The 27,383-nt window shown below is 53.6% G+C and overlaps 1 protein-coding gene across 1 annotated transcript; it reads left to right on the top strand.

Annotated features, from left to right (window-relative positions):
* The first annotated feature begins 3,403 nt into the window (after positions 1-3,403).
* On the top strand, positions 3,404-27,151 carry IGFBP2 (insulin like growth factor binding protein 2). Its single transcript, XM_028112238.2, has 4 exons — positions 3,404-3,857; positions 24,444-24,673; positions 25,432-25,572; positions 26,987-27,151. Exons 1-4 carry the CDS (start codon positions 3,404-3,406, stop codon positions 27,149-27,151), a joined length of 990 nt encoding a protein of 329 aa, XP_027968039.2.
* The last annotated feature ends 232 nt before the right edge of the window (positions 27,152-27,383 follow it).

The following is a 27,383-nucleotide window of genomic DNA, read 5'->3' as shown; positions in this document are numbered from 1 at the left end:
CTACATCTGATGACTTAACGGAGATAAATTTCACCTCAGGTCTGGCTTGCCTTTAAAACTTCTCTTTAGACTGGCTCATCTTTTGTTAACCAGAGGAATATGCCAGACTCTGAGGCTTCAGTGGGCAACAGTATCCAGCTTGAATGCAATGGCATTGTTTTGTTTTCATTGTGTTTATTTTTACGGTTGCCATCTATATATGGCCATCAATCCTGGTTTTCCATTTATGGTAGTGATATAACGTTTATTTTAAAATAGCTTTTAGCTGCCAAGAAAAAAAAAAGAGATCTGACTTCACATTAAAATAAATATGACATAAATAATAGTACAGGTGGTACTTGGTTAAGGTAAACCTCGTGAGGGTGGAGTTTGTGAAACACTTTTCAAATGGAAAAAGGCAGGGATTAGGGGGAGGGAAGGAAACCAGTTTCAGCCTGTCCCCATCTCTCAACAAGTCCCCACTGCCTGGTCTAGGCTCTCAGGCCTAAGCACATACCCTTGATAGAGGACTTATGAGCAATTTAAAGTAAGGTATGCTCCAGAAACAGTGGGCACAGCAGGGACGAGGAGGAGAGAGAGCCTGGGTTCACTCAACAAATAATTATCGAGCCTCTGAGTGCCAGGCACTGTTCTAAGCCCTGCGCCTGCAGTTAGAGAACAAAACAGTGGGTCAAGTCCCTCCACCTGTCCAGGCTTCTGATGGCAGATAGCCATCTGGAGTAGAACTCCGAACCCCACAGGGGTTAGCCCTTAAAAATATGGGGTTCGTGGTGGTGGCCGTGTGTACAGGGGGAGGGGCGATAAAAGCCAACTCTTCCCCAGGGAACTAGGAGGAAAGAATTGGGGTCTGGCCATCAGATTCATTCAGGAGAAATCTCGAATATTTTGCATTTGTCAAGTTAGCCTCACTTTGTTCATCTCCAGAGTTCTTGGCTAAGAAAGAGATGAAGAACTTGAAAGAGAGCTGGAAAGAGAATGAGTCTCAAATGGCCCATGAGTAGCAGAATGAATGAGTGAACGAAGGTCTCTCCTATCCCCTCTGCTGGACATCACCATGGAGAGTGAGAAGTACTGCCCGGAGTAGTTGTAGTACTTTTCATTCATTCACTCATTTATTCATTCAACATAATTGTGGAGTGCCTACTAGGTGCCAGGCACTGAATTTTAGACCTGTGCCCTGTCCACATGGTAACAGCTAGCCACCTGTGGGTATTATTTGAATTTTTGGCTAGCTCAAATTGAAATGTGCTCTAAGCATAAAATACACCCCAGAGCTTGAGGATTTCGTATGAAAAAAGGAATGCTAAATCTTTCATTAATAATTTTTATACTGATTACATATTAAGATGATATTTTGAATATACTGAGTTAAATAAAGTATTAAAATGGGTTTCACCTATCTCTTTTTACTCTATTTTAATGCAGCTACTAGAAATTTGAAAATTGCCCACGTGGCTCACATTTGTGCTTTGCATTAGATTTCCACTGGAACGCATCACACTAGGCACTGTCCCTATGCTGAAGGCACTCAGACCCTAGTGGGTGAGGACAACAGGAACAAACATTACCAGGCGGCACAAGGAGCCAGGGCACACCCAGGGGGAGAGACGACTGTCTCTTTTTACTTCTGTCAGATCTGCTCTAGACACAGCTCTACAGACTTCCAGAAGTTCAGCTCCGTCTATTTCACTCCTCTGCTCAAACATGGGCGCTGCATCCCCTGCCCACTGAATGAAGCCACACCTCCTCACAAGTCAACAGGGCTTTCCTGCCAGTGCCCCGCACCCCCAAGCACTCTGCTGGCCAAAGTGGACTTCCTTTCTCCAACCTTCCTTTCCCACTTCCCTGTCCTTGCTTTGGCCGGTCCCTCTGTTCCCAGTGTCTTTGCTATCCCTGCGTTTCCCCGGGTAGATTTCTAAGTTCAGATTTCAATTCTGATTCACCCATGACCCCCCAACCCTCATCCCCTCTCCCTCCATCTAAATATTTCTCCTCCTCCAAGCCTCTGACAAACTAGTTGTTTGTTCCTCTTACCGAAATCTTCACCCCAAACACTGTTAATTCCTTAAGCCAGAACTTGCCTTCCTTGGGGCGTCTCACTCACCTCCAGGACCAGGTGGCCACTTGGCAAGCAGCTGTCGAGTTCAGTCAAATAGCTCTGAATCCTAAAGTTAGAGCTGGTGTGGAGGGCTCTGGCCAGGGAGAAGGTTGGCAGAGGTACCGGGAAATTAAACCTAGGCTGGAGTCAGCTGAACAGTGCATCCCTGGTCAAGAGAATCTCTCTGACAAGGGTCTTTGTTAGGGTCACAACCTAGAGACATGGGTGATAATTAAGGCCTGGTCCAGCCTGGAATGCTGGGGGTTGGGGGCAGCAAGGAGAGATGACTCAGTTTAAATCAAACAGTACGACGAAGGGAGGCTGTCCTTGTCCATCTGCATTATCAGAGAGAGCTATAAATGCCCTTTCCCTGGGGCCTCCTCTCACACCTGGAAGTCTGATCTGACCTCTCCAAGACCCCTGAAGCAGGGTGTTTGGGGATTTCTCCTACAGCAAATGCCTCTAGATCAGGGAGAGGGGTCAACTAAGAGATTACTTTGGGGAAGGTCAGGCAGAGAGGAAGGGAGCCGGTTTCTCAGTGCCCACAAATTGCATTTCTGGTTATTATATGTTACCAGATGTTGGCAGGGTTGGGAAACTGCAGTGGTCACTAAGAGGGGCTGTTCAGGCTAGGCTGGTCTAGTGGATGGGAACCTGCTTCTTCTTCGGACGAACTCACTGAACACCAGAGTCATTGCCCCAAGCAACACGTCGGCACTGAGTGGAACCCTGAGGATGGAGGGAGATGGTGGGAGTGGATGGAAATCTACTTGAAGGTCAAGACTATGTCTTATGTCCTTTGCGTTGCCCCAGCAGTTAGCCCAGTGCCGGCCACAAGGGAAGCACGCAAACTAAGTCCTTCCGAACTGAACTGAAAACAGGAGACAAAAGCACCCACTTTTCTCCACTCCCGCGCCGACCCTATCCAAACCCCCAAGTTATTCGCATTCCCCGGGAGTCAGGGAGCCCGGAGTAGAAGGGTGTGGAGGGAAGGAGGGCGGGGTGGTGGTGGTGGTGGTGGTGGTGGCTGTGCAGAGGACCCACAGAGCCCGGGAAGCGCAGGGGGGCGGGGGGTGGGCGAGCAGGCGTGCGCGCACTCACGGGCCGGCGCGCGGGAGTGTCGGGGGAAGGGGGTGGTCTCCAAAAGGGGGAGGGGAGAAGGCAGGGGGCGGGGAGAAGCAGGGCCCTTTAGGACCCGGCTGCGGCTGCGGGGGAGGAGGAAGAAGCGGAGGAGGCGGCTCCCGCGCTCGCAGGGCCGTGCCACCTGCCCGCTCGCTCGCCGCCGTCGCGCTCACCACCGCCAACATGCTGCCGAGACTGGGCGGCCCCGCGCTGCCGCTGCTCCTGCCGCCCTCGCTGCTGCTGCTGCCGCTGCTGCTGGGCGCCGGCGGCGGCCGCGGCGTGCGCGCCGAGGTGCTGTTCCGCTGCCCGCCCTGCACGCCCGAGCGCCTGGCCGCCTGCGGGCCCCCGCCGGCCGCGCCGCCCGCCGCCGCCGCCGCCGCCGCCGCCTCCGGGGTGGCCGGCGACGCCCGCGCGCCTTGCGCCGAGCTGGTCCGCGAGCCGGGCTGCGGCTGCTGCTCCGTGTGCGCGCGGCTGGAGGGCGAGGCGTGCGGCGTCTACACCCCGCGCTGCGCCCAGGGGCTGCGCTGCTACCCCCACCCGGGCTCCGAGCTGCCCCTGCAGGCGCTGGTCCTGGGCGAGGGCACTTGCGAAAAGCGCCGCGACGCCGAGTACGGCGCCAGCCCCGAGCAGGTTGCAGGTAACGCGGACTGGGCCAACTAGTTCGGAGAAACTTGCAGGGCAGCGGAGCGCGCGGGCCGGGGGCCGTTCCGTGGGGGAGAGGCGTGCGACGGGAGCGCCGCGATCGCTTTAGCGGAGGGACAGCGGAATCCTCGACCGGGTGTGGGCGACTGCGTGGGAGGGGGACCTTAAAGTCAGGCCCGGGGAGGGGAGCTGGAGTTAGAGCGTGCGGGAGAACCCTGCCTGCTACCGGTTCGGTCGGGATAAACGGGCAGAGAGGAAGGGCATCCCTGATACCGTAGTCTTCCCCGGGTGGAACGTACCTCGACTTCTGTTTTGGAGGGGGGATTTCCTGGGGAGGAGGGTGTTGACCAGACCCGGGGGAGTAAGAACTTGAGGCTTATTCGGGGCACAGCTTGAGTCGGGGACCGCCGACCGAAGGTTCCTGGAAAGGTCCCGGTGGAGGACGCTGCTGGGGGGCGGAGGCTGGCGGGTGCCAGTGACTTCGGGGACGTCTGGTGAGAGCGGGGCGCTAGGAGAAGGCGGCAACTCATCGAGGGACCCTTCCGTCTGGGATGGTGAGGTGGAAAGAAAGGACTTGGTACTTTGCAGGGTGGGTTGCTTAGGGGAGAAATGCAAACGGGCGCTGCTCCTGTTCCGTGGAGAGCGAAGGCCCGTGCTTCTCTGTTGGGTGGAACAATAAAAGGGGGCATCTGGGAGACTCAGCCCAGCAGTTGAGTCCGTGTAACTTAAGCCGGGTCGCCGGCTGCAGTCCCGGGGCGGGGGCCGCCGTGCTGCTCACTTGAGCATCTGGGCCCCAGGGCGGAAGGCAGGACGATGCCTGGGAGCTGGACCTGGCTGCTCTGACCGCGGGGAGGTGTTACCCCCGTCCTAAGCCGGGGGGATTCTTCCTGTCCGGTGGAATGGGGGCCCTGCGAGTCTTGGTAAGCGATCCTCATTACCCCCCCCCCCCCAAAGGTTTCTGAGGGACACGACCAGGCAGTCAGAATCTCACTTTGGTTTTGGTTTTTGTTTTTAAAATTACAAAAGCCTCTTGCCCCAGTGGTCTGGAGGAGACTAATTATTTTCTTTCTTCTTGGAGACAGTTGGGAAATGTGTCCACTGCCTGCCGCTGTTGTTTTAAAAAAGCAAGCGAGTCTGACCAAGTTCTTCAAGCTTTAAAAAAGAAAGAACGACAAAATGAATAAGTGAAAACGTTCTTGCTTGCTTGTAATCTTCTGTGGTCATAGTAATGTCCCCCGCCAACAAGACCCTCTGCCCCCCCTTCCTCTACCCAACTATTGTTTTTTCCCTGTTCTCCTTGGGAATGGAATTGGGGGTCAGAGTTGAAATCTTTCTTCTATTTCTCTGGCACATTTTGACCTTGAGTGCGGAGACAGGGCTTCCTTGGAGGGAGCTAGCAGAAACCCTGAGCCCCTTTCTTCTCCCTCCGCTTGCTTCCCTCCCTGCCTGCCTTGCCTCCAAGTTAACCCTTCCCTCCTGCTTCTCTTAGAAAGTAATAATAAAAGGAAAAGACTTGGCCCTGCCTTCCTCCTCCGTGACCCCCTCGCGCCCCCCCCCCCAGCCCCCCCACCAGGGAGGTACTATGCTTTTTGAGCTGAACTCTGACAAACTAAACATCTTCCTCAGCAGGGTGAACTTTTCCAGAGGCCTCCAAGTTCATAGACTCGTTTGGATTTTGACCGTCTTAATAAAGTGCGTGGTACAGGTCCTCCCTAAACCTTGTACTTTTTCTCACCCTTCATCCTTCTCACTGGCAGCCTGAAAACCAGCTCTCCTGCTTCCAAGCCCCAGAACAGATGCGGGGGATTCTCCCCATTCACTTCCTCCCTAGAGCCCGAAGGGGGGAGTTGTCAGGGGAGCCCAGGGACAATGGGGTGAGTTCATGGGAAGAATGTCACTCTGGATTTTCTGCCTGGTTATGGGACTCCTTTCCGCCAGCTAGCCCCAGCTGCCTCCTCAGCCTTCTCCTCCCAATGCCCAGACAGACGCCTTCCGCATTTTTCTCTTGTGCTCCAGCCTGGGAAGAGGGGACACTGGGGGTGGGGGGTGGGAGCTAGATGTGGAAGCCGGGTGGGCACCCTGGAAAGAAGTGACCCAGAGGTGTGAGGAGGGCTGGGCGAGAGGGGGCACTGCAGGGAGAAGCCTGGGCTGGCAGGGGTGCAGGGAAGAGAGGGGCAAGTTTTGAGGCTTCTGTGCAGAAGAGGGTCTTGGGATGGGGCAGGGATGTGGTGCTGCCTGGAGAGCCCTGGGGTCCCGGTTGGGGGGTGGTGCAAGAATGTGACCCAGAGGAGCACTGAAAGCTGCGGCGTCCCCCCTCCATCTCCCATCCCCTTTTCTCCCCTCTCTGAAGAATGAGCTCTCTCCCATCCCAGACTGCATTCCTCTTTGAGCAGGTTGCTTTTGAGAATTTTAAACATACCCTCTTATTTTGAGGCAGCAAACCCCAGCAGTTCCGGCTTTGCTGTTAGCTCTTTTGTCTTTGTTCCCAGGACTCAGGGGCTGTGTCGCTGACTTCCTGGGGACGGCTGGGATTCAGGGGGTGGGGGTGGGCACATCTGCGGGTGCTGAGCCTCCATCCCTTGGGGGTGATGGGTTGGGACTGGTTGGTTCAGAGAAACTCAGAAGTCAGACTATGGGTTGGAGTAGGTGAGTGAGCCTGGAAGAAAAATGGGAGGGGGGGGGCGCCCTGAGATCTGGGGAGGTCTGGATCTTAACAGTGTGTGGGTGTGTTTGCTGGTGGAGTGGGCAGAAGTGCCTAGAAATGTCGGGGTAAGAGGAGGAAGTGGGCTCCCTTTCAGAATTCAGGGCCGGCGGGGCGGACTGGCTCCCTCAGCATCTCCCCTGCCTCCTTCCCTGCCGCATACAATGCCTGGGATTATGCCGAGGGGCGGAGCCGCCCAAGTGGCCGTCTGGCCGGCTGCACATATAAAGGTGCTATAGAAATGTGCAGGCATTCAAAGTCCCAGGGCAGGCAGGCGGGCAGGCGGGCGGGTCTGAGGAGGCTTTGCATCTGCAGTTGCTGGGGGAGCAGAAAGGGGGGCAGAGGCGAGCGCTGATTTACAGTGGTTCAGTGCAGCTTCAAAAAAGGGGAGAAAAGCAATGGGACTTCTGGCTCAAAGCGCTGCTTTGCATCTTGTCTTGCATAAATTTGCATACTGAGTTCAAAGTCGTAAAATAGACTTGGGGAATGAGTGGGACCCACTGTCACTGATTGCTAACACCACTACCTTCCGCCACCCTCCCCCCTTCTGGACAGAACACCCAGAACTAGCTCTGCTAAGCTGCTCCGCCTGAGTCACCACGGTGCGTTGGAAGGAGGAGATGGGGGAGCTGAGAGCAGCTGCTTCTAGGTCTCCGGGAGGGACACGTGTCGTTCCTGGGCCACCAGACCAAGCGGGGTGCGCCTGTGTGCACTCTGGCCTTGGAGGGAGGTCTGGTCTGGAGGCTGTGGCTCTCCAGGTCAGAACCAGCCCGGCAGGCAGTGTTGGGCGGGCTGCCTCCTCCATCTGCCATTGTGCTTGGAGGGCTGGAATTTGAGGAAGCCGCAGAATCAAGGTTTTTTGCCTGCCATCTCCTTACTCACCTGCCCCTATGTCCACATTGTTCCCTGTGATAGTTCCCTTTGTGCGGTAATAGATCCCATCCATTCCTCTGACAAGGTATTTGAAGAAGCTTTGAGAGAAAAAAAATCCTGTGTAACAGGGTCAAAGGACCTTATATTAAAAACAACAACAAAAAAACCAGGACTAAGGAATCTCTGAATTAGCATAGGTGATGGTGTCTGGGGGAAAGAAGAATCTGTGCGTTCGTGACCACCGGCGAGGGTCTACTGATGCAATGTTTCTTGGCCCAGTTGGACTATTGAGTTTCCTGGCAGGCAGAGGGAAGAAGGAAGCTTAGATGGTTCAAAGATTTAGCTTACCTTAGCACTGAGCTTTAAACTAAAATTTTCAGGCCAATCATTCCTTTGGGTTAGGGAACTCCATGGCAGTAAGTCCTAGAAAGATGCCTGCAGGTTACTTGGGAGCAGGAGCATATTTGGTCCCCATTGTCCGGCATTCAAGGGCTTACTTGGAGAGAATCCCGGTACTGTAGCCCATTTATCAGGTTAGCTTCTAGTCGGATCTCACATTAGCTATTCTCTGCCGTAGAAAACTGGATGCACAGTTGCTAAATTTTGATATGAGGAAGTTCCAAAAATTCTTGGTTCCAGGGAAATGCAAAATAGGACGACAATACCTGGTGGGTGGTGGGTGGGGGGCACAGCAGGGGCTGCTGAAGGGAATGAAGGAGGAGCAGAAAATACGCAGGCTATGCCCACATTTGGTTTTGTTGTTGACCCTCCTCACATACTACAACACGGTACCACCACCACCACCACCAATAAAAGGGCTTGGTTATTATTCTTACTATTTTTGAAGAGCCTCCATCACCAGCGACTGCATTTCATTTCAATCTGTCCCTTCTTAGTGTTCCCAGCCTCCCTTTCCTCCCCTGCTTTCTCCACGTTGCTTTCCTAATCCCCCCCCCCCCCCCCGGTCCCCTGGCCCCCATGGCTCCCTTGTGCCTCTCCCACTATGGCTGGGTCTTGGACACCTGGCTGGATGCTAAGGCTTGAGAAATGGCATGGAAGATAGATCTACCCCAGCCTTCCACAGGAGTCCAGGTAGGTGGCGACCACGTAGGTGATGGGGATCGGAGTGCTGGAAACAAATCTAACCCTGAAATGAGGAGGGTGGTTGGTGGCAGTACAGGGACTGGGCTTTGTGGGGGTGGGGTGGGGGGGGAAGTGGCCATATCCTCAAGGGGCTTTGTGCTGGGGCTGCTTCCCCTGCAGCCGAGGCAGGGAGGAGCAAGGTTATGCTTTTAAGTCACCAGGGGAGCTGGTGTTCTGCTTGGCAGATGTTCTAGGCCTTTCTATTCCTTGCTGTCTCTGGCCAGCATTTTGCTGAGGTGGCAGGCAGCTGCCAGGGGCTCGGTCGCCTTCCCATCCGTCCTTGTGCTGTCATGAACTGGCTTCCCAGCCTGCTTTGTCTCCTGTCTTCCAAGAGCTCTGTGAGGGAGAGAGGGAAGCTTTTTACCTCCATTTCGCAGGTGTGGACTCCGAGGCTCAGTTAGGGGATGCCTGAACAGGTAAATCATGAGTCGAGAGGCTGACCTTCCTTCTGTTCCCCTCCACCCCCATGGTCAAGCAAGGGAGGGGAGCTGTTGGTGGCAAAAGCCTTTGACCCTGTCAGCCAGAAAGTTTGTTCCTGGACACCTGCCATGTACAGGCCAGGTTTGCCTGTTTGCATTCCCTCAACTCCACTGGGCGGCCCAAGGTCTGGGGACTTCAGAGAGGGAGGTGACCAGTGTGCAGCAGTTGGGAGAGACAAAAGGGTCCCGGGGGTGGTGAACAGAGCTTGGGGGGGTGGCAGCCTGGCCTGTGCCATCGTGGGGACCGGGTTCCATTGCAGGTCTGACTTGGTGAACCTGAGTGCTGATGTGCATGGGCCTTCCTCAAATACCAGTTTACCTGTTGGTGGAATGGGGATGACTGTCTCTCTTCAGTGGGGTGTGTTTGAGGACAGCTGTGGTGCTGGCAAGCGTCTGGCACACTGGGAGGCCACACTGGGCTGTGTCGGGCAGGCCATGCGTCTCCCCGGAGACTTTAGCGTGATGCTTCGTGGCCCCATCGTGGTGTGAAGTTGCTGTGACTCAAAGCCCAGTTACCAGCCACATGCTAGCCAACCACGGCAATCTCTTGCCGTGGTTGGCTAGCATGTGGCTGGTAACTGGGCTTTGAGGAAACAGGAAACAGAAAGCCTCTGTTTCCTTATCTGTAAATCAAATATTGATAGCACCAACTCCATAGGGTGGCGCCCGCACGTGTGTGTGCGTGTGTGTGTGTGTGTGTGTTGAAAGCTAGATAATACAAAGCTAAGTACTTCGGTGTTTTTTTGTGTGTGTGTGTGTAATCACTTGCTTTTCATCTCTTCACCTATAAGATGGAAATAGCCATACCTCTGGCCCTACTTGCACGGACCATGGTTGAGCTGTTTGTAGAAAGGGTAAGGCAACTGTACTTTAAATACGGTATAAGTGGATTTGTGTCAAACAAGTGGTCTGAGGTAAGCAGGCTTCCGTGTTTTAGGGATGTGTTAGGCAGTGCTCTTTAGGGCCCATGCCCTGATGTCTGGGGCTGACCGTTGTTGGTCTGGGAGCCTCACCCTTTAATGCCTCAGTTGGGGCTGGAAGGACTGTGCTGACAGAAGTGGCCCCAGGGTTGGGTCACTGGGTACTTGTGCGGGCACGGGCTTGCTGCTCATAAGCTGGCGACAGGGCTGAGTTCTACCTTCACCTGGCCAGCCAACCTTTAGGACCCAGCCGTCCAACTGCAGCTATTCGGAGGAGCAGAGGATCCCTGAGGCCACGGTTCAGGGGTGGGAAGCTCCTTCCTCCAGGGACAGCCCTCTACAGGAACCCTGCTGGGACCCAGGCTTCAGAACAGTAGGGTCAGGTAGGAGCCAGCCTGGTCTTAGCACACCTAGTACCTGGAGCAGGGACCAGAGTGCGCAGTGGTGCAGTCCTTGTCCGAGCCAGGGAAGGCCCCGTGGCACCCGTTTCCTGCTCCAGGAAAATGGGCTTTCACATCTATCCTGTCTGAGCCTCGGGTGCCAGAAAGTTGAACGTGATCCTGGCAAAGACATTGGACGTTCTATCCAAAAAGTGACGTGTCCTTACTACGCCATCTGCAGAGTGGACCGCACTCCTGAGTTGGGGAGCAGCCTTTCGTTTCGAAGGGGTTGGTGGGTTCTCCACAGGAGGGCTGGGTGGGGGGGTGTTGGGGAGAGAGTCTTCTGGGCACTGAGCTTCTTCCCTAATGTCTGATTCCACCTCTGGTCCCAGAAAGCCGTCTGAGTGACCCCTGGTCTGGGCATAATGATAACGACTGTGTTCTGGAGCCTCTGCTGGAGGGGAGGCCCCAGGAAGCAGAGAAGGGGGATGCTTGAGTCTTCAGGGGTCAGCAGAGTCTTGTAGTGAAACCCAGGACGGTTGGGACAAAGCACAGTATTTGCCACTGGGAATCTGAGGTGGCCAGTTCCTTAGACTCTGAGGGCCTACAGGATTGTGGGGAGGGGGGCACGGAGAGAAGCCCACTTTACAGATGGGGTAGTCAGTTCAGAGAAACTTGTTGGCTTTCAGGTTCCAGGGTAACTGCCCCCCACCCCCACCTCCACCTCCACAATGAGTAGAGTGTCTGGGCTGTGGATTTTTTTTTTTCCTCCTGGAAAATGGACCATCCCCCTATGCCCCTCCCCCTCCTCAGCCACTCCTGTCCTTTATTTAACAAAGCCAGGGAAGATCTGCTCTGGCTCAGCTCCTGGGTGTCAGTCAGGGCGCAGAGGGAGACCTTGCTCAGAAAGCTGGCTCCCCCGGAAAGAAATAGAGTCGACTGTAGTCAGAAATTGTTTCTCTTCCCCCCCTTTTTTTTAGTGGGGGGAGGGGGCACTTGGCAGCCTGTGGGGCCCCTTCTGGCCGCCAGCCCCACATCTCTTCCTGGCTGTTGGGAGGCAGGGCAGGAGAGGAGATTGGGGAGAAGGGGCAGGGCCTGGCTGGCCTCCAGCTGTAGGGCAGGAGAATTGGCCCACGGGCCCCCCGTTCAGTTGGCCTGAGCGGAGCAGAGCCTGGGGTTTCTAATTAGTGGATGGGTATAGGTGTGTCAACCTGTGTTTCATTCAAGGAGCTGAGTCCTGGGAGGCGGGAAGCCAGGAAGGGAGGGCCTCAGAGCCCAGGAAGGCCTCAGCAAGTTGGGGAGGTGGGACTGGGGCGGGGGGGCTTAGCGTGTTGAACCCCTGAAAGGAGTCAAGGAGGTGGGGCCTTCTTGCTGGAGGGATCTGAGCTGGATTGTGGGCTGCAGTGAGCAAAGGGTCTGCCCCAAGGGGTAAAGGACAAAATAATGGTAATTAAAGTGCTTTCTTCTAGACATCATCTATTTTGACCAAAGTGCCCATAGGGTTTTTTTGGTTTTGTTTTTTCCAGCTCTGTTTTAGCCTCAGGATTCTCCCCACTTGACAGATGAAGAAATCGAGTCTGCATTCCGGTTCCAGTGCCGAGCAAGGCAAGCACAGACCGGAGTGGAGTCTGGGTCTCCAGATGCTCAGCCCAGGGCCCCATTCCCTCAGACTCACGCATGCAAAGCAGCTGCGAATTATATATTGCTGCTGGAAAAGCTCCTTTGCCCCAGGAGCTGGTAATTAAGGCATAACTTCTCAAAAATGTTCCTTTATGCAGCTCCCCAGGAAGTTTCTTTCGGGGCTATTGTCTTGACTTATGGATGGAGGTGCCAAGTTGCCTCTGGATGGTGCAGTTGCTTTCTAAAGTGCCTGAGGCCAAGATAAAATGAAAATGGCCGTCCCCTGGTCCCTGCCTCAGCAGCTGCCTGATAAGGCTGGGTAGTTTCTATAGCAACAGTGGCAGGAGGTGTGGCAGTCAGGAGGAAGGTGAGCCAGGTTGGGATGGGTGTACGGGATCAGAAAGGCTTTCCAGGCGGGGTGGGGTGGGCTGGTATCTGACTGGCAACTTCCCTCCCAGGGAAGACAAGGTCCCATGATGAGGGGACGAGGTGACAGGGAACAGAAGGAATAAAGCCCTGGGGTTAAAAGCTTCCAGTTGAGTCTTGCCCTAGATGATGCCAATGACCAGACACCATCCTGGCTGGTTAAGAGTTATGAAGCCGAACAACCTGGATTTGTGTTGGCTTTGCCATTGACGACGTGACTTGGTGCAGTTGACCTTGAACACTATGGCTTTTTTTTTTTTTATGGTCAAGGTGAGAGGAGATAAGAAATTATCAGCCTCATGTGATTGATGATAAAACAAAGTTCTGTACACAAAGCGCTTAGCACAGAAACTCTGATAATCAGATGATGTCATATCGGTTCTCCTTCCTTCTTCCTCTAACCTCAACACACAGAACAGAAGGAGAAGTCCTGTTTGCCCGTGTGTTCTGATTTGCCAAGTGTATTAAGATCAGGGACTGAAGGATCCAGTTCAGAGGAATGGCTTCTTCTGTGGGGTGTGGCTTCCTTGGATGGCAGCCCTTGACTTTGGAAAGTCCAAAATGGGGTTAGTGGTAGAGGGTTTTCCAGTGGGCAGTCCTGGCCTTTGATGCCACAGTCACTCATGGTTCTACCAGTGGTTGAGAGCATGGCCCGTTTATGCCCCAGAGGTGAGGATTCTCCCTTGAAGCTCTGCGGGTTGTGTCTGGTTCTGTTTGCTGCCTCCCAGCCAAGAGAGCAGAACCAAGGAAGAACCCAGATGTGATGCCATCTTCTATCAGACACAATTAGTGAACTTTTAGTTGAAGAAAAAGAAAAGCACGGTGACCTATTTAAAGACACTTATTTATATTCAGGACACTTCTTGTGCTGGTTTTGAGAGTGTGGCAGGCAATCCTGGACATCTTCACAGGTTTTTAGTTTCTGTTTGCACCCTCTGGGTTCAGTTTGTCAGGCCCGCAGTCTCTGGGAACAGTTGGGGATGGAGAAGAGGTGGGCGGAAGGAAGGGGAGGGTGGGAGGAGACGGGTGGGTAGGACCCAGTCTCTATCACTCTGGGAGTTGGTCTGTGGGGTCATAGCCTCGGAACGGAGTGTAGGGACAGTTGTTTTGAATGTGGGTCCCAGGAGAGGGAAGCGTCTTTGCTCTCTTAACCTCCTTATTGCATTTGCTGACTGCTTTTTTTTTTTTTTAAACTCCTGGTCTCGCTGCTGTGGGGCCTGGATGGTGAGGGAGAGGCCAGAAAAGTGAGACTTAAATACAACACGATACTCCAGGCTGGAGAGCGGTGAGATGGTCTTCGGGGAGTCAGCTGTCCTGATGTTTACACACAGATTGAGCGCATACCGCGTGCAGGGTGCGAGAATGTAAAGACGTAGTTGTCCTGCTACTGGTAACCATGCTTTTTCATCCTGGAGGGGAGCTAGAGAAGCATTTCATTTTATTTAAAACAATTTTTTTTTAAGATTTTATTTTATTCTTTTAAGTCATCTCTGTACCCAACATGGAGCTCGAACTCACGACTCCAAAATTAAGAGTAGTGCACTTCACCGGCTGAGCCATTTACCAGATGCCCCAAGAGAAGCATTTTAAAAAGTTGAATATTAACTATGAAGAAACTAAATCAGTAGAGGTGTATATACATTTAATGCAAGTAAACGGGGCAGTTCTTTTAGCCTTTTGACCAAGGCTTTTGGGAAGTTCTCAAGGTGAAATAATGAGAGCCCTTGCTGGTGAATAGAGTCACAGAAGGAAGAGAATCAGGTTTGACGGGTATCTCCTTCCGACTCAGAAGAAGAAGGCACCATCTCGTTCTTCCAGAAAAGCAAATGGAGCGCACCAAATGTCCTTCCTGCCCTCCTTTCATTTTTTCATACTTTTCTTTAAAGCGCTGTGGAAGTGAAGGCCAAATTTGCATCTTCAAGAAGCTCCATCCTTTGGAGGAAGAAGAGAAAGCAGGGACCCAGGCTTTTTGCCAGTGCACTCTGGTTAGGGAGCTGTGAGGGAAGCTGAGTCAAATAAAGGAGTGCTTTGCCCAGGGATGCCTTCATAGTCTCGGTCCAGTGGCCTTTGGACACTTGGAAGCCATATTGTCCTTCCTCCTTGAAAGGTTCCTCCTAAACTCTACTGGACCAAGTCTGCAGTTCTTTCCCATCTGCAGTATGTTACCTGGTTTAGTCCTTCCCGTGGAACTCTTGGGTGGCTTCTACCCTGGATCGCTCCTGTTTCAGTTTAAGGCTCTTACCTCTCTGGGCCTCAAGGACCTGGAACAGGTGCCTCTCTTCCACTGGGCATGACTGGCCCTTGGGCACCTGCACCATGCCACACCTGTGGGCACCCCCAGTGCCCTGCAGGCGGTGCCAGGATAAGCTCGTCCCCTTGGCTTTCCATTCTCAGACCTGCACCATCTTGATTTCTTCGTTGTCCTCTCTTTGACCCTGTGACTGTCTTCCCTTCTCTTTTGGGTCTTTGCTCTGACTCATTGCCCAGTTCTTCATGCCACAGAGACCTGGCCAGGAGCCCAGGGTCAGTTTCTGGCAGGCAGGTGACCCTGGTGACACCACGCTGGCCTCAGAGTGCCAGTGAAGTTGGCCATGTCCCTCATGTTTGGCCCTCTTGCACCCCACTGGGCTTTCAGAGGCACCCCAAGTTTACTGATACCCCTACTTGGCAAGGAGAGGGAGGAGTGAGTGTGATGAGGGAAGTGACTTTTAAAAGAAAATGGTTGCAGTGTGCCTGCTGGCTCAGTGGATCGTGCAGCTCTTGATCCCTGGGTTGTGGGTTCGAGCCCCACGTTGGCTGTAGAGATTCGGATTACTTAAAAATAAAATCTTTAAACAAATAAAATGGTAAAAATGCAGACAAGTAATAGGAATCATGCAATAACACCAGTCTGCCCCCCAGAACTGGGAGTGGTGGACATTTTGTCCTGTTGGCTTCACGTCTCTTTAACCGACTGAACCACCCAGGCGTTCCAGCTTCACGTCTCTTTAAAAAAATGTTTCCCGATGGCCTTCCCTACCAGCCTCTTGTTGCTGTCCCTTGTCCCCAGAGGCAGCCACCAGCATGCATTTCTTCGTGTTTCTGTTCCTTGGCCAAACAGATTTGTCAATAGATGGCCAACATCTAGAGTTGTTCTCTGAAACTAAGTTACATGTGCAAAAAGGTCTCATTTCTGCAACTTTTTCCCTCTGTCGATATTAGGTCTGGAGATCTGTTCATGTTGGATAGATCACAGGAGTGATCACAGGTCTGAGCAATTCTTGTCAACTGCTGTGTATTATTCCACTGTATTGACCCTACTGAATTTATTTCTCTGTTCACCTGCTGAAAGGCTGGGTCGGGTTGCCGTTCGTGTTTTGCCATTGCAGTAATGCTGTAACGCACATTGTGCACATGTCGGGAAGATGTAGAGTTGCTGGGTCAGGCACATTCTTCCTGTTCCTGTAGCTCCTGCCCCGACTTTGCACCGAAGCACACACTCTACTCCCTTGGGCTTTCCGCGGCTAGGTCACCTTGCCAGGTTCTTGGACGGCTTTAGTTGAGCCAGAGGAGACACGTTTGGGACCTGTGGAAAGGGGTGAAAGCTGATAGTGCTGTTTGCCCTCTTGCTTTCAATTTCTCTGGCTCTTCAAGGACAGCCTGGCTCACAGAGTCCCAGGGGACCTTGGCTGAATTTGAGCCTGTTTTTGTTTTCTCAAACGGTGTGCCTCAGCGCTGACCCGCCCCAGGTCTTTGTGATTCCAGGAATGACCCTGGTGTTTATAAAGCAGCCCATTAGAGAGCACCCAGGCAGGGAAGCTCTGTAGAGGCTGTGCTTTCTGCTCACTCAGGGGGAGCCCGAGAGGAGACGGCGTCGTGAAGGCATGCTCCAGAAATCTCCATGATGCCTGGCCAAGAAAGCGCCCCCTGTGTGCATCCAAGCATGCATATGTGTCTGTTTATGAACCCATGAGTCTACGGATGGAAAGAGCTCTCGAGGCTGTATCTTCCCAGAGTGTGTATGTGACGTCCTATCTCTTGAAAAGAAGGGTCATCTTTCTCCCATCACCAGGAAGTTCCTCAGCAAACTGAGGCAGGAGAGTGAGAAACGCAGAGGAATGGGGTCTCGGAAATGCTAGAGCTTGGAGGGGGTTGTTAAAAATCCAGAGTCCTTGACCTTTGCCCAGGCTTGCTGTGAACCCCAGGGGGCTGGAGTCCAGGACCAAGATCTTCAGATGATTTCTGATAAATAGTCATGACAGGGCACCGTTCCCCTAATATAACTGCCTGAATTTATAGATGAGCATGTTGAACCCTACACATCTTGACCATGCAAGCTTTTTTTTTTTTTTTTTTTTTAATAAGTAATCTCTGCATCCAGCGTGGGGCTTGAACTCATGCCTCAGAGATCGGGACTCACGTGCTCTACCAACTGAGCCTGCCAGGTGCCCCCATATATTGAAGCCTACACATCTTAAACCCCTGTCGGGCATCACTCAGAATCCTGGGCAGGGTGCTAGCATCGGGATCAGAACCTTGCACACACACACCCCACCCTGGCTTTCAGACCAGCACTTTTCTTCCTGCTGGGCTAGAACTAGTTGGCCAAAGTTTTGAACCCAAGAGCTGGCCTTCTGAAGGGAACCCAGAAAGAGTTCAGGGTGGCTTGGCCAGCAGTGGGCTCAATGCCCTGCTCTCGTGCATCATCTCTAGTGGCATCCATTCCTTCCCTGCGTGAGCGTGGCCACTGGCCATTCCCCTCCCCGGAGTTTCAGGGCTCAGCCACGGCTCACTGGGTGCTAGGCCTGCCACTGTTCCAAGTGCAGGATGACAATGCCTAGGTGAGAGTGACCAGTGCCTGCCCCTGTGGGACACAGCCTGGATGACGCCTGGATTGGGAACATCTGAAGAGGCTGCTCACAGCTATTTCCTACAACAAGGGGATTCCTTTTGTGCGAAAGCCACGCTGAGGGGCTCCTGGTCTGTTGCCAAGAGGGTTTCTCGCCGAACGTGGTGGCATCTGAGAGCCATCAGGTTTGTTTTGCTGGCGCTGTGCACGGAGCAGGGCCTCCGAGGGTGGGAGAGAATGGGAAGGGAGCTTGGAAGGGAGCTGGGTGTCAGCAGGGGGTAGATGGGCTGACCAGGAGAACGTCATTCCCGGAGCTGGAATGTGCCCTGGGTGCCAGCCTCCACCACAGCAGACGTCCATGTGCGCACTCTTCAGAATTCCCCCGTGAGAGGCCGGTGTGGCCTGCCGCCTCTGACCTTTAGAAGAAAGGGTGGAGGGAGACACATAAACAAGGCCACTTACCCAGAGAGACAAAGGACCTCAGCAGAAAAATACCAAAGAAGCTCCCCTTGCTTCCCCACCCACTGTTAACTGCTGCCTGCCTCCCTCCCCCCACTTCCCACGTGGCCTGAATTATCCACCCCAGCCTCGGTGGCCTGTGTTACTGCGCATGGGGGCCACAGTCAGCCATCCAAAGGCACTGGCTTCAAATTCTCTTCAACGAAAGCTGGGTCCCTTGCGTGTTGGTGAGTACTGACAAGCCTTCTCTCCCCTGTGCATGCGTGGTCGTTATGAGCCCCTTCCCCTCCCTCCCTCTCTCCCTCCTTCCCTTCCTCTCCTTCCTTCCCATAAATTCTGTGAAGTTAAAGTAATTTAGGCAAATCCACGCTTACCCAAGGACTTCCATCAGATGGCAGAGACCTGTGATGTTTAGCGACATCCAGAATTTATACGATCAACAACATCAGGCTTTGGAAGGAACATGCCGATAGACGGTATTGCAGAACTTTCTCATAACTCATTTTCCCCCTATGCGTATGGCCGTCCTACAGATGGGGTCTCATCCACCCTTGCCTGGTGCATGTATCTTCCATTTACCCAATTTAAGAAATAGATCACCAGTCTGCACATTTCTTCCGGAGCTTGATTTTTGCCCACACTGGGCAAATGGTAATGATAAGTCGTTGCCCTCGCTCGAGTAGGATGATTATTCACATTTTTCACACTGGAGAAGTGAGAGTTCAGAAAGGTGAAAGGATTTGGCCAATGTCACGGGTGAAGCAGAAGCAACAATGCGGGGAGGCCTCTTGACTCCTGGAGTTCTTTGCCCGTTTGGCTTTGTTAATGAATTGTCCACTGCCATATGGATGTTAACGGAGAAGTTGTCCAAGAGGGAAGAGGAAGATGGGAGTTAGCATTAATTCTTTTGCCCAACATGTGTCAAGATTAAGTGCACTTGGGGAGAAACCAACAAAGCAGGAGCCACGTGAGTTCTGTGCCCAGCGAGAGTGGAACCGGGCAGGCGGCCAGCCTCCTGCTGGCCCATTGCTCGGAAGGGAATCCCATTCTCACAGGGTCTGGAACGCCGGTACCTGTGGAAGGAGGTGAATCCACAGGAGGGAATGACAGATTCGGGGTCAGAGTAGATTCTTTCTGTGGGGCTCCCAGCTCTTAGATTTCCAGATTGTCAGGAAGTAGGCTAAGGAGAAGGTGGGAAATGGCTAGGTTTTCTTCAGAATAAAGACAAGAAGAAAGCAGGGGGGCATAGTCATCTGCTAGGAAGATGTGGCATGTTCTGGGGGAAAGTTCCCTTTTCTTGCCAGGCCTGCATAAGGACAGAGCCTCAGTCACACTCTAAGCAAGAAGGAGTAAGGGGTTGCTTTTAGATTTGGGGGACCTATTTTCCTAAGAAGACTTTAAGGTTTTCCGTGGATCAGGAATCACCGACTGTCCATTGGAGCACAGAGGTCAGAGCATTGCACTAGGAGGAAATGTGGTTTCACAAGAGTAAGAATCCGTCGAACACAAGGGTTTTCATGCACTGAGTCAGGTCGTCGGTGCTACGATCCAACAAGATGATGTCAGGGAAAAAAAGGCTAAGCCAAAATTAAATTTGAAAACCAGGGTATTAACGCATAGTCCGGAATGCAGAATGAAGGTGCAAAGCTCTTTCTCCTGGAGCGGTAGCTTCCAGCTGTCCTCCGGGGCCGCCTAGTAAGGCTGGGTCAGAGGACAACGTCGGGACCCCATGCCCATTGTGAAGCACCTCTGTTGATGGCACAGGGGTGGTACGTGCTCCTCTAGACCGGGTAGTAGTCCTTCTGGGCCTCGGGTTTGCTGTCTGTAAAATGGGGCAACTCGTCCCTTGCCTCTCGTCCTTGCCTTTCTCAGCTGAGCTCCCCTCCAGGTGCATGAGGTTGAGAGGTGTGGCAGTATACATAGGACGCAGGACGGGAGTTCTCACGCTCCAGGCCCTCTGTGGTTTCCCCCACTTGTCTTTGGAAAAGCTTTACCTTCCATATATAGTCAGCAAACTCCGTGCTTCAGTGTTGAACCATTTCCTGGGGCGCTATGTAGAGAACAGCTAATCCTTAGGCGAAGATCTCTGGGGACCCAGGAGGTCATCTCTAAGCCCTAAGCCTTTTCTAGTTATGAGATTTGGGCTGCTAAGAACCATTTCTTAGACTGACCTTTGCCCTGTGGCCCACGGAGCTGCATACATAAGTGGTTGCATAATAAATATTCTGAACCTCACTCTTGGGCAGGAAAAAAACAGGCAACTTGGTATTTTTGTTCTGAGGGCAAATTCCATCTCTAGTTGGAGTTCTTCATTTGGAATGTTTTCCTTTGTACCGCTCCTGTCACCTACAGGAGACTGTATGGGAGGCACTAGGTAATAATATGGCGGTGCCCTTGTGCCCTTGAGTGTCGGGCTGCCGCGTGGGTACTTCCCCCGAGGGGGGCGGGGAAGTGGGGGCCCGTGAGAGCTGGCTCTGTGTGCTCCTTCCTTGTGCCTGGCCCTGTGTCTGCGTGCAGCATCTCTGGGAATCTGGCTGCCCCCTGGAAGTGGGTGCTGTTTGTCCGTGATTTATAGATGAGCAGTGGAGACACAGCTTAAGTAACGTATCTGCGGCTGCACAGCTGAGTGGACACCTGGGATTCAGGCGATTAGACATTGGAGCCTGAATTCTTGAGCCTCTCTGGCTGGGAATAGAAGAGTCAAGCAATCAAGGCTTTTCTCAGTCTGCAAGCTTGTCTGATCTCTACCCAGGCAGCTGTCTCAGGCCCTTCCCTGGGCTTGGACCTCAAGGTGTGGAGCGTCAGCATGTGCGTCAGCAAACCGGACCCATGGATTTCTTCATCTTATTGGCATGTTCATTGGCAGTGTTGGGATCAATAACGGAACGGGACAGAACCCAGCCTGGAATCCAGGTGGCCTCCGTGAGGGCGGACAAACTGACCTTGACTTCAGAGAGATCGGGGCTATCTCAGGATAGGAAGCCAACTCTGTCCTCCTGGGAGCAGACTGCCCCATGGGCCCCCATCTTCTGGGGCCTGGCGCAGGGCTGTGTTCAGACTGTGGACCCTGGACGCCTGGGCGTTTGTGGCCCTTCTTCTATGAAAACATGTTAAATCATATTTGATAACTGCATTTTATAACTGTGCATGTATCCATATCGTAGATTGACTTTTTAAAAAAAAATTACCTAAAAGCATATTTTTCCTTTTGATTTTTTTTTTTTAATTTTTAACTTTTAAAAAAAAATTTTTATTTAGTTGACAGAGAGAGACACAGCGAGAGAGGGAACACAAGCAGGGGGAGTGGGAGAGGGAGAAGCAGGCTTCCCGCTCCGATGTGGGGCTTGATCCTAGGACCCTGGGATCATGACCTGAGCCGAAGGCAGGTGCTTAATGACTGAGCCACCCAGGTGCCCCTTCCTTTTGATTTTAAAATAGACCCCCACATTCCCCAGGCCCGTGGGCGCTATGCCTAATGACAAGCCAGCCCTGCCTAGAGCCTGCAGGCCTGATGTGGATTTACCCGGGTGCATCTCGTTCACGTGTTTTCAGATACCTTCTTCTGAGCGCTAAAGGTGGGCTGACCTCTGGGACTCAGCCAGGGGATGCTGCTTTGTCCCCTGCCAGTGGTCCGAGTGCCGGGAGAGCTCAGGGAAGGGGGAACAGCATCCTGGGAGTCCTCTGGATGCCTAGGGAAGACCTCCTGCCCCCCGCACCCCCCCCCCCCGGCTGGAAGGTGGACTAGTGGGCCCCAGAGGTGTGCTGGGGATGGAACTGCGGTGGAGGGTCTTAGCTGAGGGAGGCGAATATAGTAGAGCTCAGATCTGCCTTATGCGGGGTCTGGGGTCTTCAGCACAGGGCTGGGGAACTTCCAGGCCTCTGGATAAAGCCTGACTTCTGAAGGGTGGTTTTCGGGGGGGGGTGGCATTTTTGCCCCCCAGGGGCTGTATCTTTGGTTGTCACAACTTCAGGAGGGCTCCTGGCCTCTGGTGGGTGGAGGCCCAGGATTCTGCTTGGCATCCTGCAATGCAAAGGACAGCTCCCCAGTGAAGAATCCTCTGGTCCCAGTGTCTGTAGTGCTCAAGTCGGGAGACAGGGTGCTTGATGAAAGTTTGGGGTGGGTGGATGGGTCTAATCGAACATGGGGGGACAGAACTCCCTTCCAGCTTGGTGGCAGATGCTTCAAATAGGCCATCCCCTGCAGGTGGTGCTGGGGCTTCTGGAACAGGATTTAATCTGTGGTTGGTTTGTTTATGGTAAAATCCAGGCTACCCAGAGCCCCTGGAGAAATAGCCATTCTAGAGAGAATTTTCCAGGTTTCAGAGGGCTTACTCATTTAAATATTTCAATTTTTATTTTTCTAAAGTTTAACAATTTTGGATTGAAGTCTTTTTTTTTTTTTTTTTTTTAATGCTGAATACTTGACATGTTAATCCTCTCCCCTTTCTGGACATCCCAAGGTCATCGTCATTATCCACACAACTTTTGTCTTGGGCTACATGATATGGAAGTCCTCAGGGGTCATCGGGTGTAGAGCTGTTTATGATGCGCTAAATATCCCCGAAGTTCCTATGTTTGTTTGTTTGTTTGTTTTAGTGTCCTCTTTTCTCCCTGCCATTTGATACTTCTCGCCACTGTCCACAAGCCTTCCTCCTCTCTCCTTTTACTTTTGTTGATTTTATTCTGTGGTGGCCTTGGAAACCAGACATCCAGAGACCAGGCTTGCTGGAGCCGTGCTCCTGTGAACTGGCAGTGTTCTTCCTGGGCTGAGTGTCCCCGCACCTTGTGAGGAAAGCACTTGAACTTGACGACGCATAGATGTAGTGACCGCTGTTTTGATGCTCAGAAGCTTCTCTTCCTCTGCTTCCTGGTTCTTGGTCGGGTTCCGCATTGTCGAGGGAGCAGATAAGGGATAACTGAGGCAGTTGCCATCTTCGTCATCATCAAAGTACTATCACCAACAGGACACAGGGTTTCTGTGTTCCAGGCCTTGTCTTAACTGCTTTACATGTAACATACTCTCAGCCGTCCTGTATCTAACAGTTCAGATAACGGAATGGAAACACGGACACGTTGTATGTGCTCGACAAAGACAGCTGGTATAAAAAGTCGGGGAGCTGGGGTTTAACCCGAGCATGTCTTACCAACCAGGGCTCACTAGTCTGGAGATCACATGCTGGCTTTCTAAAGGAATGCAGCGGCAGCTGGTGAGGACTGGCCCCAGGGGTCAGGTGGCCAGACTCCGCCTGGGTCTTCTGGAGCATGCCCTGTGAAAGCACATGTCAGTTCCCCAGGGCGTGCAAGAGTGTCCCCATCCCGTAGTCGGCGAGGGAGTCCATGAACGCCACAGCTTGCGACAACCCAGAGCGGGCATCGTAGCCCCCCTTTTACAGGTCAGCTCTTTCTACCGTGAAACACTGCCCAGGATAGTGGCCATCTGAGTGCACCATGCTGTGCCCGAACTCGGAGGAGACCACTGGGTCCTAAGTGCCTCACCTGAAACCCTTGTGTAGAAATATTGTAAGGGCCATTCAGTTAGGTTATCGAGACTGTAAGTGTTTGAAAGCACACAAAAGGGAAGAGAAAACGTGCAAAATTTGTTTAGAGACACACCCTCCGCACCTCTAGGTCTTGTTGGCACCTGCAGGGAAGTGGCTTCCAGGTGCCATGGTCCGAGGCCCTGTTGGCTCTGCTGTGTCCACAGGGGCTATTTGAGTCCCGGCCCTCCTAGAGCCCGTGAAGACTTGTCTCCCTGGTTACGACTCTTCCACACCCTTCTGTTCTGCGGGGCTTACCTGGCTGGACCTACCTGAACCAGCGTGAGCCCGTGGTAGCTGGGGGCTGCTCTCCTGGCCCCCTCCACCTGAGCTGTGCACTCAGCAGAAGCCTCTCCCTGTTGTTGAGGGACTGGTGGTTTAGGGAGGTTGAAAGAGACTTAACAGGTGCTCCTTGGACAAGCATCTGGGAGAGGCTCTTTGCTTTGCGGTAAGCGGAAAGTACAGAGTCCAGCCAGTTCCTGTTCTCGGGGCACTCTGGAATGTGGCTGGTGGTGGCCTGCGTGGACAGACATGGAATGAGTCAGGGCCGCTGGGGGCAGTCCTGGAGTGGCTTTAGGCCTGAGTCATTAGGGCATACGAGGAGGGGGCCGGTGGATAGATGAAGAGTAATAGCAGGGGTGTCAGAAACTGCAGGTTCTGGTGGTGGCTCTCCCCACTTCTCACTCCCTCACCAGACGTGGCCTGGCTCGGGGATCTCTGGCAGTAGTTTTAAAAAAACGGACCCAATCTGTGCCATTTTAGGCCACAGATGATGAAGACCTTCACCTGGAGGTTCTGGCGGGTGAAGCTGGGAGGTCTTTCTAGGGGAGAATGATGGCTCCAGAAGGACTTAAGCCCATTCCGTGGTGAGAACTTTGCAGACACGTTCCTCCTTCCGTGCTCCTCGGCACCGCTCCGGATGGAGGCAGAACCCACTAGACCTCCTAGGAGTTTTGCTGGAGTCAGAGGGCCCGTGTTCCCATGCCAGATTTGTGGTCTCCGTCTCAGTGTGCCCTGACTTGCGCATCTGTCAAAGTTGGGGTAGCACCCCACCCATGGGTTGCCGCAAAACTGAAATTGGTAGTCTCTGTAAATTGCTTAGCACCATTGCGTGGGTATCCGTCATCTCCATCTTCAGGGCTTCGGACCGTCCCTGGGGGCCCCACCGCTCTGGAAACAGCACCTAGAGTTCTCCTTCCCTTCCTTTCTCTGCAGACAACGGCGACGAGCCCTCTGAAGGAGGCCTGGTTGAGAACCACGTGGATGGGACCGTGAACCTCTTGGGCGGTGGAGGTGGCGCTGGCCGGAAGCCCCTCAAGTCAGGCATGAAGGAGTTGGCGGTGTTCCGGGAGAAGGTCACCGAGCAGCACCGGCAGATGGGCAAGGGGGGCAAGCATCACCTTGGTCTGGATGAGCCCAAGAAGCTGCGGCCACCACCTGCCAGGGTCAGAGGGGCCGAGTCTGCTCGGAGGGGTGGGAGGTCTCTCGGTGGGGGAGGGCACCCAGTTCCATCCGTGTCCTACTGTAGGCAAAGCACTTTCCTTTCTGGTTCTGCCACTGGCATGTTCAGGGACCTTCAGGCTCATCAGGGTCTCTTTCGGGGCCCTCAGTATCTTTGGCTGTGAAAGAGACTGGGTATCTGGGTTCTTGAAGTCCCGTCCTTCTGACACCTCCACGTTTCTGCTTGGCTTCAGGACATAGGCAAGGAGACGGATGCTAGAGATGGACGTGGACCCACTTGAATTTGCTCAAGCTTGCTGGGATGTGTTCCTCTCACTCGGCTGCCACCCCCCCCCCCCCGCCCCCAGCTCAGCTCTGTTGTCTTGGGTCTTGGTCCTGGTTGGGCTGATGGAAAGGAATGGAGGTTGGCCCACTGGGTCGGGGTAGAGATCCTCCAGAGACCGCCACTTGAATTCACCTTTCCAAGTAGATCCCATTTTGGCCCCCGAAAGCCATTAACACAGAATGAAAGACGGGTGAAAATGCCCATCCATGTGGCTTTCTTTAGGGGCTGGGGTGTAGCACGATGACATGTTAGCACTGTCGGGAGTCCCTGGTTCCACCAGCTAGCTGTGTGGCCGTGGGAACATCTCTTCCCTGCGCATGAGCTGCTTTCTGAGGTGGTACCCAGGGCCAGTGTTCCGTGAGCGCAGTCTCCCTCTGAGCATCGTCTTTGCCCGTCTGTCCCTGTCTGCGCCCACAGACCCCCTGCCAGCAGGAGTTGGACCAAGTCCTGGAGCGGATCTCCACCATGCACCTTCCAGATGAGCGGGGCCCTCTGGAGCACCTCTACTCCTTACACATCCCCAACTGTGACAAGCATGGCCTGTATAACCTCAAACAGGTGAGGGAGGAGATCCTTGGCCCCGGGCCCCGGGGCCTGAGCCCCGGCTGTACCTTGCTCCTGCACCCCCGCCCCCCATCATCCCCTGGGGTCTGAGAGCTGAGCGGGGCGTGGGGATACCAGCTACCAGGCCTGTCGGAGGCTGACTCTACTTCCTGGGCTGTCTGCCATCAGCCCTTGGTGTCTAGCTTGGGCGGGAGCCCCTGGGAGAAGCGATGCTTCTTACTGTTTTATTGAGCATTAGAATCGCCCGGCAGGGACTCCTGGGCCTTACCATTCCAGAACCAAGAGTTTGTGTTTCTAACAAACTCCCAGGGATTGCTGATGATCCGTGGAGCACACTTCCCGAATCACTGATTTAAACCACTGACATGTTGCCTCTGCTGACCCCCCCGGGGCGGAGGGGTCTCACTTCCCTACCTCCCTCAGCCCAGGCAGGCATCTTGCCCCTCGAAATATCAGTCTAGTTCAAAGCCGTGTGTACACGTGCCCTCTAAGTGTAAGCCAACTACTGCATTTGGAGCTCAAAAGAAGAAGTAGTGGTCTCTGCTAATGAAGAACAGGCTGTGCCCTGTCCCTTCCTGGTCGCTAGAGGGATTTTCCATGGTCATTAATTAGTTTATGGGGAAGAGCAGGGACCCTGGGACAGGAATTGGCTGGGTTCTGCATCTCAGCTAGCTGTGTGACATTGGGCAAGTTACTTAACCCATCTGTGCTTCCTTCTGATCCTCTGTAAAGTGCTGAAATCATGGTACCTGATCCACAAGGCAGTTGTGCGGATTAAATGAACGTGTATGCTAGATAAAAACGGTAGGGGATGCCAGCTGGCTCAGTCGGAAGAGCATGCTACTCTTGATCTCAGGGCTGTGAGTTCGAGCCCCACGTTGGGCATAGAGCTTACTTAAATAAATACATAAATAAACTTAAAAAATGAGAGCTAGAGACTGTAAGTGAGCAGCGTGTAGATGACTCCCACAGTGCAGGGCCCACACTAGGGCCCGTGCTGGTGTTGACTTCTACCATTACATGCGGTTTTCACTTCACACTATAACTAAACCCCGGTCTGCTGGGTCCCGCACTGGGTGAGACCTCCCTGCGGGCGGGCATGGAGTCTTTTCAACTCGGGGCATCCCCCAACACCTAGCTAATGTGGTCCGTGGGCCAGGAGCACCTGCGTCACGTGGGAGCTTGTTTCCTCAGTGGTTTCAGCCCTGCTCCAGACCTACTGAAGGGGAATCTGCATTTTAGCGAGATCCCTGGTGCATGGTCAGGATTTCGGTCAGGGTTTCGCAGCACCGCCCTGCAGGGCTAGTTTGCACGCCCTGGAGCTGTTCAGCAAACCTCGGGCTGAGTGAAGGGAAGGAGAGGCGCTGGCTTCAGGGCTGTCCTCCACGTCCTTCTCTTCTCTCCTCAGTGCAAGATGTCTCTGAACGGGCAGCGTGGGGAGTGCTGGTGTGTGAACCCCAACACTGGGAAGCTGATCCAGGGAGCCCCCACCATCCGGGGGGACCCCGAGTGTCATCTCTTCTACAACGAGCAGCAGGAGGCCCGTGGGGTGCACAGCCAGCGGATGCAGTAACCCCCAGCCGGCCGGTGCCGGGCACCCCCCGCCCCCACCCCCTCTGCAAACACTGGCAGAGAGAGGAGAGCCTTGCGTGGTGGGTGGGGAGGGTTTTCCAGGAGTGTTGACACGTGTATTTATATTTGGAAAGAGACCAGCACCGAGCTCGGCACACCCCCGCCTTCCCCCACCCCAGCGGGAGCTGCCTGCACCCTCGCCTTCTCCTGTCCCAGCTGGGGAGGAAGGGTGC

The sequence above is a fragment of the Eumetopias jubatus genome, unplaced genomic scaffold (genome assembly GCF_037043125.1).
Source record: "Eumetopias jubatus isolate StellerSeaLion01/CBP00866 unplaced genomic scaffold, mEumJub1_p1.0 scaffold_3, whole genome shotgun sequence".
Taxonomy (NCBI): Eukaryota; Metazoa; Chordata; class Mammalia; order Carnivora; family Otariidae; genus Eumetopias; species Eumetopias jubatus.
Note: the sequence above shows the minus strand (reverse complement) of the source record. Positions and strands in the feature narration are given on the sequence as shown.

Excerpts from the sequence above, each read along its gene's own strand:
- IGFBP2 (XM_028112238.2), top strand. The coding sequence starts at position 3,404 with ATGCTGCCGAGACTGGGCGGCCCCGCGCTGCCGCTGCTCCTGCCGCCC. Across the intron at positions 3,858-24,443 it reads CAGCCCCGAGCAGGTTGCAG|ACAACGGCGACGAGCCCTCT; the intron begins GTAACGCGGACT and ends CTTTCTCTGCAG. Across the intron at positions 25,573-26,986 it reads GCCTGTATAACCTCAAACAG|TGCAAGATGTCTCTGAACGG; the intron begins GTGAGGGAGGAG and ends TTCTCTCCTCAG.